Genomic DNA, 15,972 nt, shown 5'->3' on the forward strand with positions numbered 1-15,972 from the left:
CAATTCCTGCAAGACTGTCCCAAGGCAAAGAAAGTTGTCGGAAGCCCAATGCTTGGCCTGTGTAAAGCCGCCCCCTTCCCCTCAAACTAAATCGGGAAGAAACACTTTTTGTTTGAGGAGATGGGGCGGTTGTTCACAGGCAACCCAGTACTCTAAACCTTTGAAATCCAGGGTACCTAGCGTATTACTTTAATGCAAAAACCAAGGTCATCCAAGAGAAAACATAGGTCGCCAAGTGGTCACCCAGCATTTCAAAAGCACAGCCCTGCTGACCACCCGCGCGACGACTGGCTCTTTATGACGTCATTTCAGGAATTTCATTCAACGTTCCTGCATTGGTTGTTTTTATTGCGCTTTCGATGGATAGGAAAAACCAAAACGTCCTCTTTTACTCTTAAAAAGTAACAAATGAAATTGAAAGGATGTCAAATGGCAAAAAAATTGGCATTGTTGCAATTTACTTGTTAAGAAGTAATAAATGTGCGAACTCAGAACTACTGTGAACCTTTCAGGGGGCCTGGGGCAAGCTCTGACCAGAAAACTTGGATAATCTAGGAGCTCTGAAAGGCTATTTTATGGTGTTTTTCTGCTTTATTTCTTCCCAAAGTTTATTTGTTTGTTAGGAGAGACGAGATGAGAGCCTCATGCTGTCTACGAGTAGTTGCTTGAAGTCGGGATCATGCAGCAGTCTCCATTTCTTCAATAATTTCTTCACTCTTCTGCTTGTAGTCCGCTTTTTCCAGCCAAATAAGGAATTAGGACGAAACCTCAGGCTTACGCCCTCGTTTATCGCGGCTCACGTGCATGGGTTACTCGTGGAGTAGCTTTGCATGCAATAGTATGCCCGTAGTCTAGGTATGAACTAAAAAATTACATGGCTTAAAAGATAGAGGAAGGGGTTACATTACAAATGTCAGCGCACCGTATCATCCTCTCACTGTACTGGGCCATTTGCCATCGCGAAAATTAAAGATATACGGTTAGAGTGATAATCAAAAACCCAAGGGCAGCTCCTTAATGGGTCCTAATGGAGACCAAATATTCAGGAGAGAAGTAATTGCACAAACTAGTAGAATCTTGACAATGCGGTAAATTTAAATAAAGGAGGAACTGAAAAAAAAAAAAGAAAGTAGCTTGAAAATAAAAGGATGAGACTTATAAAAGACAGCTGTCACTTCTTGTAGAAGCCGGAAAAACCAAACCAATCAAAACCCAACGAAAATTAAAAAAACAAAATGGAAACATCCCAAGAAGCAATGCGGGCTTCACCCGCCAAGTTCCCTCCAAGCATGCATCGCGCGTGCAGCCTGACCTTCGAGGAGTGAAATCTGCTGAGTTTCTGGCAGGGAAGAGTTTGCAGCACAATCTTCCATCATCTGTGCTTTTTCCATTCCATCCATTCAAAATGGACGTCGTGGAATATAGCATAGGAGTGAATAATCGCTTTGGTGCGTTAAATTTGGACGAAGAAGATCCAGAGGAATTCCTGCAAAAGCAGGAGAAGAAAGAGGAGTCTGCGAAGAAAGACAAGGCGAAGAAACAGGATAAGAAGGCTGTAAAGCAGCCCGCTAAAGATACGAAGTCCGCCACAAACAAGACAGACATTGTCAACGAGGAGTCCAAGAGGGAAGGTTTGTCGAAAATTATTTGTTCTCGTAACATCGAATGTACAAGTTGTACTGTGACGCCATCTCCCTGTCACATCCACATGTGAAAGTTTTCGTTGGGGTGTTTTCGACTTCTCTGCCCCCTTTTCTTATCTTTTCGAGTTTCCAAGATTTGATATGCTTTCTTCTGTAGGTCATGTTATTGTCCCGTGGACTCTATGTGCGTTAAGTTGTCTGTTAGTTTTGATGTCCTGTAGCGACGAAAATATCTAACAGTTTGCACACAACACTCGCTTTAAAATTGCGAAATTTACTATGACCAGGTGAATGTAAATTAAAACCCCAGGTGGAGTTTTTGTTGATGTTTTCAAGTACACCTTTACATGGAAGCTCGAAAGGAAATATATTTCGCTGTCTTCGTGTGCATATAAACAGTTGCAACACGTGTTTATGGTTGTGTGGAGTGGCGATGGATCTTGTACATTATAAATAAGTTAAGGCTAATTCGGTTTGCTCTCATTCAGCTGGCTTTTCCGCGCTAGTAAACAGCGATAAATGCTCAATAGCTATCGTTACCTTGCAGAACGAAGCGAAAGCAGACGAGGTGGCCGTGGAAAAAATGATGTCAAGAGAGAAAACGAGAAAAATACTCGTATGACCAATGGTCCCAGCGAAAGACGAGATCGTGGTGAAAATGCGCCCAGAGAAAGGCGAGGCGGTGGTTTTGGAGGTGGTTTCCGTAGGAGAGAGGGATCGCAGGGAGACCCCGATTCCCCAGACAAGGAAGGAGCTGAAAGGGAAAGAGGGGGATTTGAAAGGGGAAGAGGTGGTCGAGGAATGCGAGGTGGCGGAGGACGAGGACGCGGTGGATTTGGCGGTCCGAGAGGTGGTGGTGGAGGAGGATTTGGCGACCGTGGTGGAAGGAAGCGAGAATTTGAAAGAAGAAGTGGAAGTGATCGATCGTAAGTGCTCAATGTGCCTATTTCACCATTTACTCTGACAGTATCCTGTCTGTCCTAATTTTAATGTGTATTCTTGTTAAACCCTTCTCACAGGTTATTCACATGCACTTTTTAAGTCACTTCTGAATTTAACACTCTTCCTATTTAATATTCTGTAAAATCACTATGGATAGAGAATGTTTCCGATGCGCAGTCAAAGATGCGATATGCAGAAGTATTAGCAGCTAGAGAGAGAAACTATTTGAGCTTTGGTTTTATTAACTGTCAAATGACAGTAGTAAACAATATTTTTGTTCATAACAGTGCATGAGAACATAAAACAAGCAGTCTGCAACTGTTTTACTGGTCAAATTTAATTTTGCCATTGTTTTTATGGTTTGCATTTTAACATGTCTGCATTTGTGGTTATGTGTTGACAAAATGTTGATAGATTTTAAAATTTGAATGAGCATGTTACCTAAGGTGTTGAGTGTTACTTGGAATTTAAAGCCATCTTGCCCGAATTAACAGTGTTATTAAGAGCGAATGTCTGTAAATATCGAACAACCGGCGGCCACGGTCAAAAATTAAATTTTGCTCATATCTTGTTCATACATACTTATTAGTAAGTAACTAAACGTGGTGTAGTTTGTTTTTCAAAAGGCCGCTTGGATTTGGAGAAAATCGACAAAATCAATTTTCGTGGTCGGCGACTTGAAAACAACCAAAATTTGAGGCAAAATGAGGCGGTCTCAAAACTTCGCTCGCACGCAAAAAGGAAGAAAGCGTGGTGAAATATTCCCCGATAAATCAATTTATAAAGGATTTTAGCCCTAGTATGGCGGTTAATTCTTATCTTCACGATAATGTGGAAGGTAAACAATTTTATTTTAGTTTTGGTTCTTTTTCAACTCAACGAAGTTTAAATTTAGGCTTCAAGTCGCGATTTAATTTTTAGGCATGTGCTACACCTTGGTTTTTCCTGAAACTCAAGCTATAAGTTATTAAAACACTGTGCTAAAACATATGTGAGAACTGGGTTGGGTAATTTAATCAGCGCTTCAGACGAACCTTTTGAACTTGAACAACTTTTTGAGTGAAATAGGATACATTCGCATAATTCAACAACGCCTCGCTCTTGCCGAAACGGATCATTGGTGTTTCCTGAAAAGAAATCTGATGTACGATAGTAGTACGATAATAAATTTGCTAACACGAAAAAGAAATTAACTTACCTTTATAGTACGGGGCACTTCTTTTAATTTTTCTACGCTCAAGCTCCAAATTCTGCTGGCGCTAACGCATTTTGTAATTTGACCTCTAATGAAAGGTCATTGGAGATGGGCCAGGGTTATTAAAATGTCACTCAAACTAAATGAGCGTTATGATCTAAATTCTTAAGGTGGTTGAACAAAATATATCACGAGAAAAATATGTTTTAAAGACATTTTCGGCGATTTGAAAGATGTTCTTACCATTTAGTAGAATCAGTTACTACATATAGCGAGTCACAGTATTGCCTAAGTGTGAGAAGACAAGGAGTGATGTGGCGTGACAACGAACACCATCTTTCGAACTTAAGAATGTGCAGAAAACAAAATTGTTTATACATTTCTTTGATGTTTCCAAAGTTATTTGTTCAATTATACAACAACTGAAAGGTTGCATAGTCTGGCTGTCAACAGTGCTTGATTTAAAAGTGTAAAGTGGTGGTCAGTTTATCGGACACCTGCGTGATAAAAGAATTGACTAAGGGATTTGGAAAACATCAAAATCATACGCCCTGCTAGTACACACGAACACTGAGTAGGTTTTACTTTGGAAAACCTCGATAAATGATCTCGGAAGCTTTTTTTGTTTTGAGTGAAGAATCATAATAAAGAAAAAATTATGCTATTTCATATGTATATTTTGAGGAAGGGTGGCTCTGAATCTTACTTAGGTACTCTCTCTTGGTACTACCTCTTAAGACTCACATGGAATGGTCGTTGAGGGGCTAGAAGAACCCACTGTAACTCTTACTCAAGGATGTTTGGTAAGCAATTTGCTCTAAGCCCTGTCTCCCCCCTTTTCAAATGCTTGCACAGGCTAACCAGCATTAAAAAACTTGCATTAGCACACTCAACTAAGGAAATATTGCAAAGTAATTGGGGAAATGCTATCCAGGCAGGGCGGCCTTTTGGAGTGGCAGATGATGTAGCGCTATTTTCAAGACTACAAACCTCTCCTTGAGTGTGAAGACTTAAGGCGTGAGTTCCAGTTTGTAGTATTGAATATATACAATGAAGGAAACCTGGGGTCTAGAAAGCTGACCTGTTCCTCTCTGATTCCTTTACCAAAGGATACCTCAAAGTATATCGGATAATTTCCTCCTTACAGCATGTTCGGCTACTCAAACAAGCTTTAAAACCTGACACTAAGATGATATACCGCAGATACAGCAAGCTAGAAAGCTGGAATCAAACGTGTTTACCAATGGGTTTTGCCCTGGCGTCTTCAAATTCACGTTAAAAAGGACACTGTTTAGGCACTGTTTCCCAGGGGTCCGTTTGTCCAAAGTCCCTATTACTTTTCGGGCCCGAAATCATTAACTGATAGTTTTATCATGTTAGATGCAAAACTATTGAAATTTCTATCTTGCATGTAATCAAGAACAGCTTTAGGGGCCCGTTAATTATCAGGACTTTCGAGAAACAGGCCCAGAAGCGGATGCAGCCTCAATATCCGTCTCACTGATGACAGAGAGAAAGTTATGGTCGGAGACTTTCTTTTCAAGAGTTCTGATCATGGATTTCTGACGAGCCACCAAGTTTCAGTCTCAAGACCGGTACTAAAGCGCACACTCAGAACATGGCAAAATGACCGAGAGTAAAACTGAAAAGAAAACTTTGTGGCTAAAGAAAGTAGTGGAAGCGATAGGCGATAGTTGACAGGGGCACCCAACGTCAGTTTCCTCCTAACTGTATTGAAAACACTTTCATGCTATCCAAATTACTAAGTTTCATGCGGCGCCATATAATTATAAAAATTGTTCGGTCATCCAAAGGGCAACTTGAGTATTCTTTTCGATCGAAATTACAAGGGCTTCAAAATTATTTTTTTCGAGAATTTTGAAATTTTCTCTGATTCCTTCTCTATCACAATTTCGTATCCGAAAATTTTGATCCCCTTTATATGGAGAAAACCTGTCTCGTGTAGGAGAGTCACCCTCCCAGCCGAGAGAAAAAAAAAAGACATTGACCCCAACCAGCCTTCGGGCATGCTCTAATTGTCTCGCTTTGGCTATGCAAGCCCTTTACCGATACGGATCGGATTTGATCTAGACGGTCGGACCGAAATGTCTCCTTCCATTTGACAAAATTATTTTGCCCAGGACCACTGATCTGTATCCTGCTTACAAGCACTATAACCAAACTCGCGGTGGCTTTTGTTTGGTCGGTGCAACTGGAATGTACCGTTCCACTGGGCACGTGGATTTTCCGAAAAGCGCGTAAAGTGCTTAATATGGAGAAAAGTTGGCCTGGCTAGGAGGCTGACCCTACCATTGCAAAAGGGTGACTGGACAAGGTGGGTCAGCCTTCCAGCCGAGCCAACTTTTTGTCATTTAAACGGTTCGCCATGTTTTGTAAAGAAATGCGTGAAAAGTTGCCTCTTCCAGGGAAGCTCGGGTAAGCTGGTGACCCTTCTGCTCGAGACAAATTTTTTTCATATAAGCGGGGCCTAAATTTTAGTTCTTCACATTAATCGCCATAGTCCAGCTGACGCACATCTTTTTGTTTTTTGTTCTATAAAGTGGAAAACTGAAATTAAAATATACAGTGGAACCCCAGCGTTGGGCCATAAAATCCTGGTCGTAATAGCGAGGTGGTGGCATTGAAGAGGTCTTCAAAATAATAAAATGACTCGGAGATTTTCATGTCTGGGTCGAAGGACTATGGGAGGTGAGACAAGAGGTGGTCGTATAAACGGGGTGGTCAAAAGGCGGGGTTCCTCTGTATATAAACAGAAACAAGAGTTTGACGATCGGACAACCATGTTCAGATCAGGAAAAAATACTGAAAGATAATTGCAGAATGTTTACGAAAACTGTTATCCAAAACAATGGAACTTACATCGGCGAGAGAAAAGACAGCCGCCTGATAACGCGGTGTAATAGCTAGAGATTGAAGCCTGAAGTCAATCAAAGGCAAATACAAGGCAAGAGGGGGGAAGTTGACGTGAAAAACTATATTTAATTTTTGGACTTATTGAGTATTGTATAGAAGCATACTTTAAGAAAACTTAGGAAAAAATTAAAAAAAAAAAAAAGATTTGGATTGTTAGTAGCATAATATGCTACTTCCGGCAAGAACATTAAAAAAAGGCATCGCTCAAATGGTTAGATTGGAAAGCCTGTGAATACTGTCACGCAACACTTTTGACCAGACATTTATGACCAAAGGTGTATCGGCAGCCCGAAAGTTTCACTATCAAAATCGCAGTTTTTGTGAGACCTAGAATTTTTAAATGGCAATGGATGTAAAAGTTTGACTGCGGAAAAGAAAGGCCAGCAATACCAAGAAATGTACTGTTTGAGGTTATTTTCACGCACCACGTTTCCTCGAGGTTTTGGATCTTCTGTTGATTAGCTTGGGACTAGGCGCAATGCCAGTTAACCAGAACGGGAAAACACAGTGAGGTAACAAAAATTATCGTCTCAGTACATTTAATGTCTTTAATACAAGTGCGATTGTGTGTTACGTTTCTCTTGGAGAGTCCAGCCATCGTGGCTTGTCGAGCAACAACCAACCGACGTTCTTGAAAAGTCTCATATTTCAAGCAAAATTTATTCAACTTCGGAAGGTTCGTGTGAAGTACAAATTTAATTACCCAGGCCAATTCTTACATATGTTTTAGCACAATGTTTAAATGACTTATGCCTTGAGTTTCAGGAAAAACCAAGGTGTAGCACATGCCTAAAAATTAAATCGCGACTTGAAGCCTAAATTTAAACTTCGTTGAGTTGAAAAAGAACCAAAACTAAAATAAAATTGTTTACCTTCCACATTATCGTGAAGATAAGAATTAACCGCCATACTAGGGCTAAAATCCTTTATAAATTGATTTATCGGGGAATATTTTACCACGCTTTCTTCCTTTTTGCGTGCGAGCGAAGTTTTGAGACCGCCTCATTTTGCCTCAAATTTTGGTTGTTTTCAAGTCGCCGACCACGAAAATTGATTTTGTCGATTTTCTCCAAATCCAAGCGGCCTTTTGAAAAACAAACTACACCACGTTTAATTTCTTACTTATACCTATCTATGGACAAGATATGAGCGAAAATGATTTTTTGACAGTGGCCGCGAAATTTCGATTTTGCTCGATTTTTACAGACATTTGCTCTTAACAGATTTAGTGTAAATGGGCTGAGTGTTTTGTGGAGACTGTTTATGAATCACTGTGCTCTGATTAATTTAAAACATAAGTTATGCTAATCCAAAAGCCTAAATGTGCCAAATGTTGGTGTATTTTATACTAAATTTTTACCATGATTCCAAAGAATCCAGTGTAACCACTTGAATTGTTCGGTAATCAAACTTTATAGGTAAACAAACACAATTGAGCCAAAAAATATACATGAGAGTTTGACTGAGTTAGTTTTCCAAACTCAATCAAACAACAGTTCTAAACCAACACTCAAAATAGATGAGGATTTTGAAAAATCCTTTTAGCGTGCAAGAATCTGGAAAGCAGCAAGTAAGTCACCGGGAAATCAGCAAAGAACCAAAAAGAATCAGATGAAACAAACACTAGATTGACTGTACAAATGTGGAGGATTTCTGAACGTGCTTGTGCATTATTATTAACGGTGACGTTACCTACAAGGGATGCTGTAAAGTTTAAAATGCATTTAATCAAAGCATAACATTCACTCTGTGACTGAGTATGTTGATTAAAGGGATTAAAGGATAAAGTTGTATGGCAATATAGCCTTGTTCTTCCCACTCCAAAAAATACACTACACTGATCTGCTACAACCACTTTCGGAATATACTCAGTCGTAAGACACCTTAGAAAAAGCAAACATTCAACCAAACACGTGCAATTTTCCTGTATAACGTAAAATTTTAAGGTGAAGGGATATGAACTGGCAGTCTGTAGAAAAAATTCTCTGTGGGATTTCCTGTATTCTTATTTTTACTGTCGTTCTCCTTGTGTTCCATGATCACCATCTTGAATATAAACTTCTCTGGTGAATGATAAACTTCTAGTAAATAACTTGATTCTTCTTCTAAGTTTCTTGTGAACAAAGGAAAAGTGAAACATTAGATCAAGAGTCACTTCTCCGCTGCACCCCTTCAACAGACCATTCTGTTTTTTTTTTTTGTTTTTTTTTTCAACTTTTGACATGAACCAGCTAGCTAAAATCCCATTTATATGGCTAGTGCAGTCCGTCAGAAGAATTGCCAAGTGTGAGAGTGAAGTGTGTCGAAAACTGGCAGAGACATGGTGCCAAAGTCGAGGAATGTTTGCTGAGACTTTTGTATAGTTAGGGTAAAGGGGGCAGGGGTTTAATTTTGTGTCCCCCAGCAAGCATACAAATGCGTCTGCAAAATCTCCCAACTTTTTCTAGCAGAGCTACATCTTTGCTCCTTTCTGGCACTTCTCTCTTGAACTTGGCAAGGTTAAACTTTCCACTTACATATTCTTCAATGTACTGATGCAAGAGACTGGAAGAGTTCTTTACGTTTTTTTGTTATTTTAACTGTCAAGGTTGAAGCCATTATTTAACTATCCCTTTCCTCCATTTGACACATTCCTGTTTTGTAAAAGAAATATGTCCTCTTCTTGTGGTCTAGGGACCCCCGACTGGACAATAATTCAAGTCGTGGGGATAGAAGGTTGGACAAACATTCTAACTTAGCTCCTATTTAACTATAAAGTCATTCCTAGAAATTAAATCATGAGCATTGTGTGTGTATTTTTTCTGCAAGCTGTGTTTTTCTGTGAAGTGTAAATCAGCCATCTTTAAATCTTTGTTAAATGCATGTAAAATTTTTATTGTAAGCTTTTGCTACTGGGAAATTAAGAGCTTTTTTAACCGCCAGTTTCCCACTCATCAATTTTGTCAACCAGTTTGCCATAAGCTATAGTGTATTATTTAGTTGGAACCAATACTTTCAACCAAATGTTTTAGGACGTAAAAGAAAATAAGCAAACTTATTTTTATGCAATGAATCACCCTTCTTACAGGTAAATCTTTATTCCTAGGACATCTGATGCCTGTGAAAAATGGTGCCAAGTTTCTGTTTCTCTTGTGCTAATAATAGTAACATACATGTTAATTGTAACCTCAGAACTTCCTTCTTGATGAATGCTAATTCATGGCTAACAAACTGCACTCCAAATAGTACTTAAATTGAAATACATAATTACAAAAATATTTTCCATGTTTCCTATTTAGTTGATAAAAACTGGATGTGCCATTTATGTCCCATTCATTTAAGACTGAAATATGAAGATTTTTGAATTACAATCCAATGGAAAATTAATCCCTTTGATGTTTGTTGGTGTGGTTGTCTTACTAGTTGCCTACTTTAGTTGGTGGTGAAGCCTTTTAGTTTGTTAGGCTTAAGGTGCAAGCCAAAGCTATGTATTTTTTGTAGCCACATCTATGATATCTTCTACTGAGTTACATCCTCTTATGTTTCAAGTAATCAACTTCATATTTTCCCATGTTTTCTGACAGTTCTGTGAAGGCCCAAGATAAGCGTGAAGGAGGTGGCCAGTACAACTGGGGTAATCCTACAGAGGGGTAAGTTATAGTCTACTTTTATAGTCTTCTTTTATATCTTTCATTAAGTAATGATCTGGGTGAAGTGGAAAGCATTTTCTTTTGTTACGTGTCAATGTGCTTTCCCCACATATAGGAATGTTTTCATTTTCACACAGAGAATGCATAAACTTAAAGAAAGGCCATTTATGCAATAAAATGTATAAGACCCCATTTTGAAACGGTGTTTTTTTGTGTGTTCAAAAATTTTGACCAATTGTAGGATTTGCAAGCCAAGAAAGTTTACGATAATATTTTACATGTTCCCGACATAGGATTTCTGTGTTATTCAGACTGAGACAAGATTTTGTTATATGGAAGTTGGTTGAAAAAGGATCAATTTATATATACAGCTATTTCGAGAAAGGTTGTCGGAAAATTGTGCACGCGACAGTCCGGAAAGGTAATATGGGATATGTGCAATACACTGTTCCTGACATTGTAGCTGTCGAACCTATTTTTGTTGCTTTCCTTAAGCACGCACAGACGTATGTCCATGGCCTCGCGTGCCATTCTTTCAACTCAAAACCACCCTCAATACCTTTTGGGGTTGTCGCATGCAGTTCATCCGACAACCTTTCTCAAAATAGCTGTATACTGTTTTGTGAAGTTTTCTTAACTTTTGCTGTTTAAGCCAGTCAGAAGTATAAGGCAGACAATAGTAAAGTTAGCACCTTTTTGCACTCAAAATATTCAAAGCCGTTGTTGCTTTCCTTCTTATCTGGACCGTTACTTAATAATACAGTTATTACTAACATTGTTCGTTTCGGATTGGATGAGAGCTGTGCAACAAAATTGTCCTGACATGTAGAAGTTTTTAAGGGTGATGTTAACAACATGTACGATTCTTTGATAATGGAGAGCATTTTGTTTTATAATACTCTGTATTATCACGTGAATCAAATTAATCCACAGAAAATAAATTGTCTTGGAAGTATAAGTACCAAGACCCCCTATGATTGTTGGTTAACACCTAATCATCAGTCTTCAGTTCAAATTAAAGCTTGTTCATAGTAATTTGGATTCCCAGATGATCTCCTATTCCCAATGCCATCCAGTAAATGGTTTGTTGTTTTGTGATTTCAGTGAAGAGGCAGAGGTTTTTCAGCAGCCGGAGGTGGCTGACTGGGCTGAAGCATCTCCTGATCCTGATGCTGTCAAGGAATCTCAAGATGAGTAAGTTTTAGTGCTGCTGATAATGTTGATTCAAATAAGACTGATGTACTTTGGCCTGGATACCCTCACAGCTCTTAAGTGCTTGGTTTTGTTTACTAGAGACTGGTCTGAAATTTCTCCATGCTTTGTTCTTGTGCTTCAATTTAACGTCTGATGACAAGTGCATGGTGTAACAGTTTTCTGTACACAGAAGAAGGGTTATGCACCTGAAACTCTTGCTTCTTTAAAATATCAATTCAATCTGGAAAGCACAAATACAGTTGATTCTCTCTTAATGGACGCTTGTCTATAATACAGACACCTTGGTAGAGCAGACACCTAAAGTTGATGCCTGTCTTTCTTTACATCCTTTGTTTGACTCTCTATAAGACACAAATCACTCTTAGATTAGCCTCTCACATAGGCATTTTAGGGGAGCTCATATTTGGTACCTCCCCAAAAAGGCAAAAAGTAAGATTTAGTCAGATTTTAGAATTCTCCGTGCACTGAATAACTTTCGCAAAGAAAGAAAAGGAAGAAAATGGTAACTCTAGGGTCACGAATTTACATAACCACGAGTTTATGAGTTGTGTTTAGCCTGTCAGCACTTTATTTCAAAACTGTTGATTGGTCACTTACCACGCAAATAAAACAATAGGAAAGGTAGTTTGTTCTCGGTTGAGCAGGCGTTTGTGGGGAAGGACGAAATAGGAGCTCCCCTGAAAACATCTGCGTGGGAGGCTACTCTTAGGTGGATACTTAGTGTCAGTCCCAAAGGTGACCCTAAAAGACAGAGTTGACTGTAATTTCAAATGAGCTCTTGAGAGCTCCTAAGTGGCTCAGACTGGTTTCGTGTAAACTTGCATTTCTATGGATCAAGGTTATCCGGAGCTAAGGTCGTACCAGCTTCATGTAATCATTCGTTCTTTGATTTGAATTGTTTCAGGTCCCATGGTGAAGATAAAGAGAATGAAGAAGTTAAAGAGGATGAACAACCCAAAGAAATGACTCTGGATGAGTGGAAAAAGCTCCAAGAAAATGAGCGAGCTAAAAGCACTTTTGAGACACGCAAAGCTGGTGAAGGGGAAAAGAAAGGCATGTGGAAAGACACAAAAGTCTTCAAGAGAGATGAAGAAGACGAGGAACAGTTTGCCTCTAGAAGAGTGAGTAACAAGTAGTGTTGAGTTTGAATTAGGCCCTGTTCACACTATGACAAAAAAATAGAGTTTGGTGCGAAAAATTGGAAACTTAATTTTGTTATGACCAATTTTTTGTCTTTGCAGCTGTCTTTGCATCTGAGACACTGAAAATCTTTTCGTATATTTTGAATGACAAAAAATTGTAGACCTCGAAATTTTCTCAACAGCATCTTTGAAGTTTGGTGACAGATGAGAAAATTTTGGTAGGTGAAAGAAGTCGTTTTATTTGCACAAGAGATGGCTTCCCGTTGACAGATTTTCTGCAAAATAAACAAAATTTTGTGTGTAGTGAAAAGGGTGGAATCCGCACTTGCTTAAAAGAATAAAGACCCCTGGGTGACTGGGAAAGCTGACGTTTTTTGTACAAATCTTATGCCTGGGCACCCTGGATTTCACAGGTTCAGAGGGCAGGGCGACCCTGTGCTCTGTTGGAGGCTGCAACCCTTGAATTTGTCTTATAGCACAGCCCTGAACCTGATTTACATTTTGCTCCTTTAAGGTCATCGAGGAAAAAATCAAGACATCTGGCCGTGTAAAACAAATTGTTGACATCCGAATGGAGTTCAGGGGCTCAACTGATACACGAAGGGGTGGTCGTGGTGGTCGTGGCGGTAGGGGTGACAGAGGAGGCCGAGGTGGCCGTGGAAGAGGTCGCGGTGGATTTGGTGGTCGTGCAGACAGCGACAAAAGTGGGGATAATTTTGCCTTAAATAATGAAGAATTCCCATCTCTTGGGTAACAAGTTGCAAGCTGCAAAGCATGCTGTGTTTAGAAGGACTTGATGCTGCATATATATTCAAAGAACCAGGAAAAAATTACATGGATTTTGAGAAAGACAATTTTTCCATGAATCGTTCAACAGTTGCTTGTACTGTACCTCTGTGTTAGCTGAGGAAAAGACCAGGACAAATAAAAATAATGAACAAGGGTCAATGAATAATCGCACACAAAGAAGGGTGTGTCATAAGTTAGTATTTTTCGTCTAACGTTTGTCTTATTTGTCCACTGCGGTGAAATGATTATTATGTTTAGTCAGGGATGGAGTTCAGTAAGTTAATAGAGTTGTGGGTTTTAAAAGTAAGCAGTACAGGATACGTTTTTTTCAAGTAACGGGTAATTTTCTTTGTCTATAAATCTCTAATCTTGGAAGGCCATTCTGAAAAAAAAAAAGAAGGTAAAACAGAAAATGATTTGTACTGAACGCTGTGATATTAACCATCAAACTCCCCTGATTGGCTGCCATGTATATCAGTGTCTATAGGATAAGATTGTTTTAACACTTAAATCGTCAATATCCAAATACAAATTCTTCAGCCTGATCTCCATACATTTCCATAAAGAATTGGTTAAGAGATCAAAGTTCTGCCCATCAGGTGATCATTTCATTAATTCTCACAGCGTTTTCTTTTGATTATGCATTGACACTGTTGGGAGAAAACTTACTTTGGTCACTCTTGGGACTTCAAGAGTTAACATGGAGACAGTGAAGTCTTGGTGATTGTTTTCTTTATTGTCATGATGCCTTTCCCAAAGATACCGTCATTTATTATATAAACACCAATGAAATACCAGGTGAGCTTTCGTGCAAAAACCAGTTATCTTCACACTTGAAAATATCATGTTATTTTCACATGTGAAATGATCACTGTTGCTATGGCTACATAATAACTCGCGCCTTTCCCAGCGCTTACTCGTGAAATATTTACACTCGAAGAGAAATTTCGTATCTCTGCGCGGTCATGTAATATCCTCCATCTTTTCACTCCCACGCCTATTACTTGTCACTCTCGCTCTTACATCTGACAGCAAAATCCTGACCTTGAATACCGTACAAATGAAACCTTTTGGCAGAAATTTGCTAATAGTACTATTTGATTGTTTAGACTTTACAAAAGAAAGTTATTTTTTGTGGACTTTTTTACTTTTGTCACAAGGATACACAAGTTTAAAGTGGTGGTTGCAAATATAAAGAGTACTGCGGTATTTTCAGGAAAGGTTGATATCTCCCAAGTTTTACTGTACCCATTTTGTCAGCTTGATGATGATAAGCGAAGTGTTTTTCAAGTAGTGGTGTCTGTTTATCAATGGTCATTGTTCTTTATTTAATCACAGCTCATTTGCATTTATCATCTCTTTCATTTCTATTGGTATATTTCGCCAAGGTTGAGAAATTTGCTAAGACAGTCTCCCTTGATTTTTTGTTTCCTGTACAATATTGTTTACTTTCCAAAAAAATCCCCAGCCCATTTTTATTCTCTATTATTAACGATAGATTTTCCCAGGTTCATTAACCGGGGAAAAAAATAAAACAAGCAAGAAAGCATGAAAGTGTTCATTGTGTGCTTTTCATAGGAAATCGGGGTAAGTCCCATAGTCCTATATACGAGCCTTTGCCTTTCATTAGGGTTTACATTTCCCTCTGATTCTTGAACTGGACCTCATAATCATGTTTTGTTCCTAAAGAGGGGGAAAAATCCGCTTTGTACATTGCTTTAACACTGCATCACAATTGAAGCGCTTTGTACTTGGTTAAATGCGCTATCCTTGTGAAAGCTGCAATATGTTACGAGCAGGCTGTTTAGGGAAGCGAGCCCTGAAGGAACGCGCGAGCTTGGAGCGGTCTTTCATTTTCCCTCCCTCTCTCTCGCACGTTTCCGTTGCGTGGCGGTCACGCGTGACTCGTTACGATATGCCCCAAATGGAAAGCTCCTTCCGCAGGCTCTTAGCAAGCAAGCTGTTGGCATCGTCAGGAACAGAGTCGCAGACTTCTCTTTGCCTAGACTCAGCGGTTCAACCTCATTGTAAATTTAAGGGAGTACCTCCCAGGGTTAATAAAAAATTACAACTTGTACGGAAGTGTCAATCAAGCTTGTCACTGAGTTTTCCCTTATTACATCTAAACTAATTAAGTTCCTTGGTGTATTTGCTTATGTCCCGTCAGGCAGAAATTTGTTTTCCTTTAAATTAAAAGTTGGACGTAAAAACATTCGTGATCAAACTACACCTGACGAAGACTGCTTTTTGCATGTTGGATGAAACCTGCGGGTATCCTTTTAATTGTAATGTTTGTAGATTAACTTTGTAAGTTATTTTTCGAATCGAAAGTGCAAGACTGCAAACCTCGAAATTCAGAGGAGGAGAGTTGCGTGACCGCACTAAAAGAAGTAGCGTAGCAGTCTAAAAACCCCTGTTATAACTGTTTTCAAGGCAAAGGACTGTTGGATCATTCATTAGAGTCTGGAAATGGGCTGTCACAG

At 39.2% G+C, this 15,972-nt stretch overlaps 1 protein-coding gene across 2 annotated transcripts; it reads left to right on the plus strand.

The window, feature by feature from the left end:
• The first annotated feature begins 1,292 nt into the window (after window positions 1-1,292).
• Window positions 1,293-15,043, plus strand: LOC140954029 (uncharacterized). 2 transcript variants are annotated; one of them, XM_073403422.1, is made up of 7 exons: window positions 1,293-1,631; window positions 2,191-2,569; window positions 9,388-9,429; window positions 10,278-10,343; window positions 11,448-11,537; window positions 12,463-12,679; window positions 13,215-15,043. In XM_073403422.1, exons 1-7 carry the CDS (start codon window positions 1,406-1,408, stop codon window positions 13,452-13,454), a joined length of 1,260 nt encoding a protein of 419 aa, XP_073259523.1. In that variant the 5' UTR covers window positions 1,293-1,405; the 3' UTR covers window positions 13,455-15,043. The 2 variants fall into 2 exon arrangements, with proteins under 2 accessions (XP_073259523.1, XP_073259524.1); XM_073403423.1 differs by lacking the exon at window positions 9,388-9,429 and having other exon boundaries at window positions 1,294-1,631.
• Window positions 15,044-15,972: the final 929 nt, after the last annotated feature.

This window comes from Porites lutea, chromosome 12 (genome assembly GCF_958299795.1).
Source record: "Porites lutea chromosome 12, jaPorLute2.1, whole genome shotgun sequence".
Taxonomy (NCBI): Eukaryota; Metazoa; Cnidaria; class Anthozoa; order Scleractinia; family Poritidae; genus Porites; species Porites lutea.

Excerpts from the sequence above, each read along its gene's own strand:
- LOC140954029 (XM_073403422.1), top strand. The coding sequence starts at position 1,406 with ATGGACGTCGTGGAATATAGCATAGGAGTGAATAATCGCTTTGGTGCG. Across the intron at positions 9,430-10,277 it reads TCAAGTCGTGGGGATAGAAG|TTCTGTGAAGGCCCAAGATA; the intron begins GTTGGACAAACA and ends GTTTTCTGACAG. Across the intron at positions 11,538-12,462 it reads GTCAAGGAATCTCAAGATGA|GTCCCATGGTGAAGATAAAG; the intron begins GTAAGTTTTAGT and ends GAATTGTTTCAG.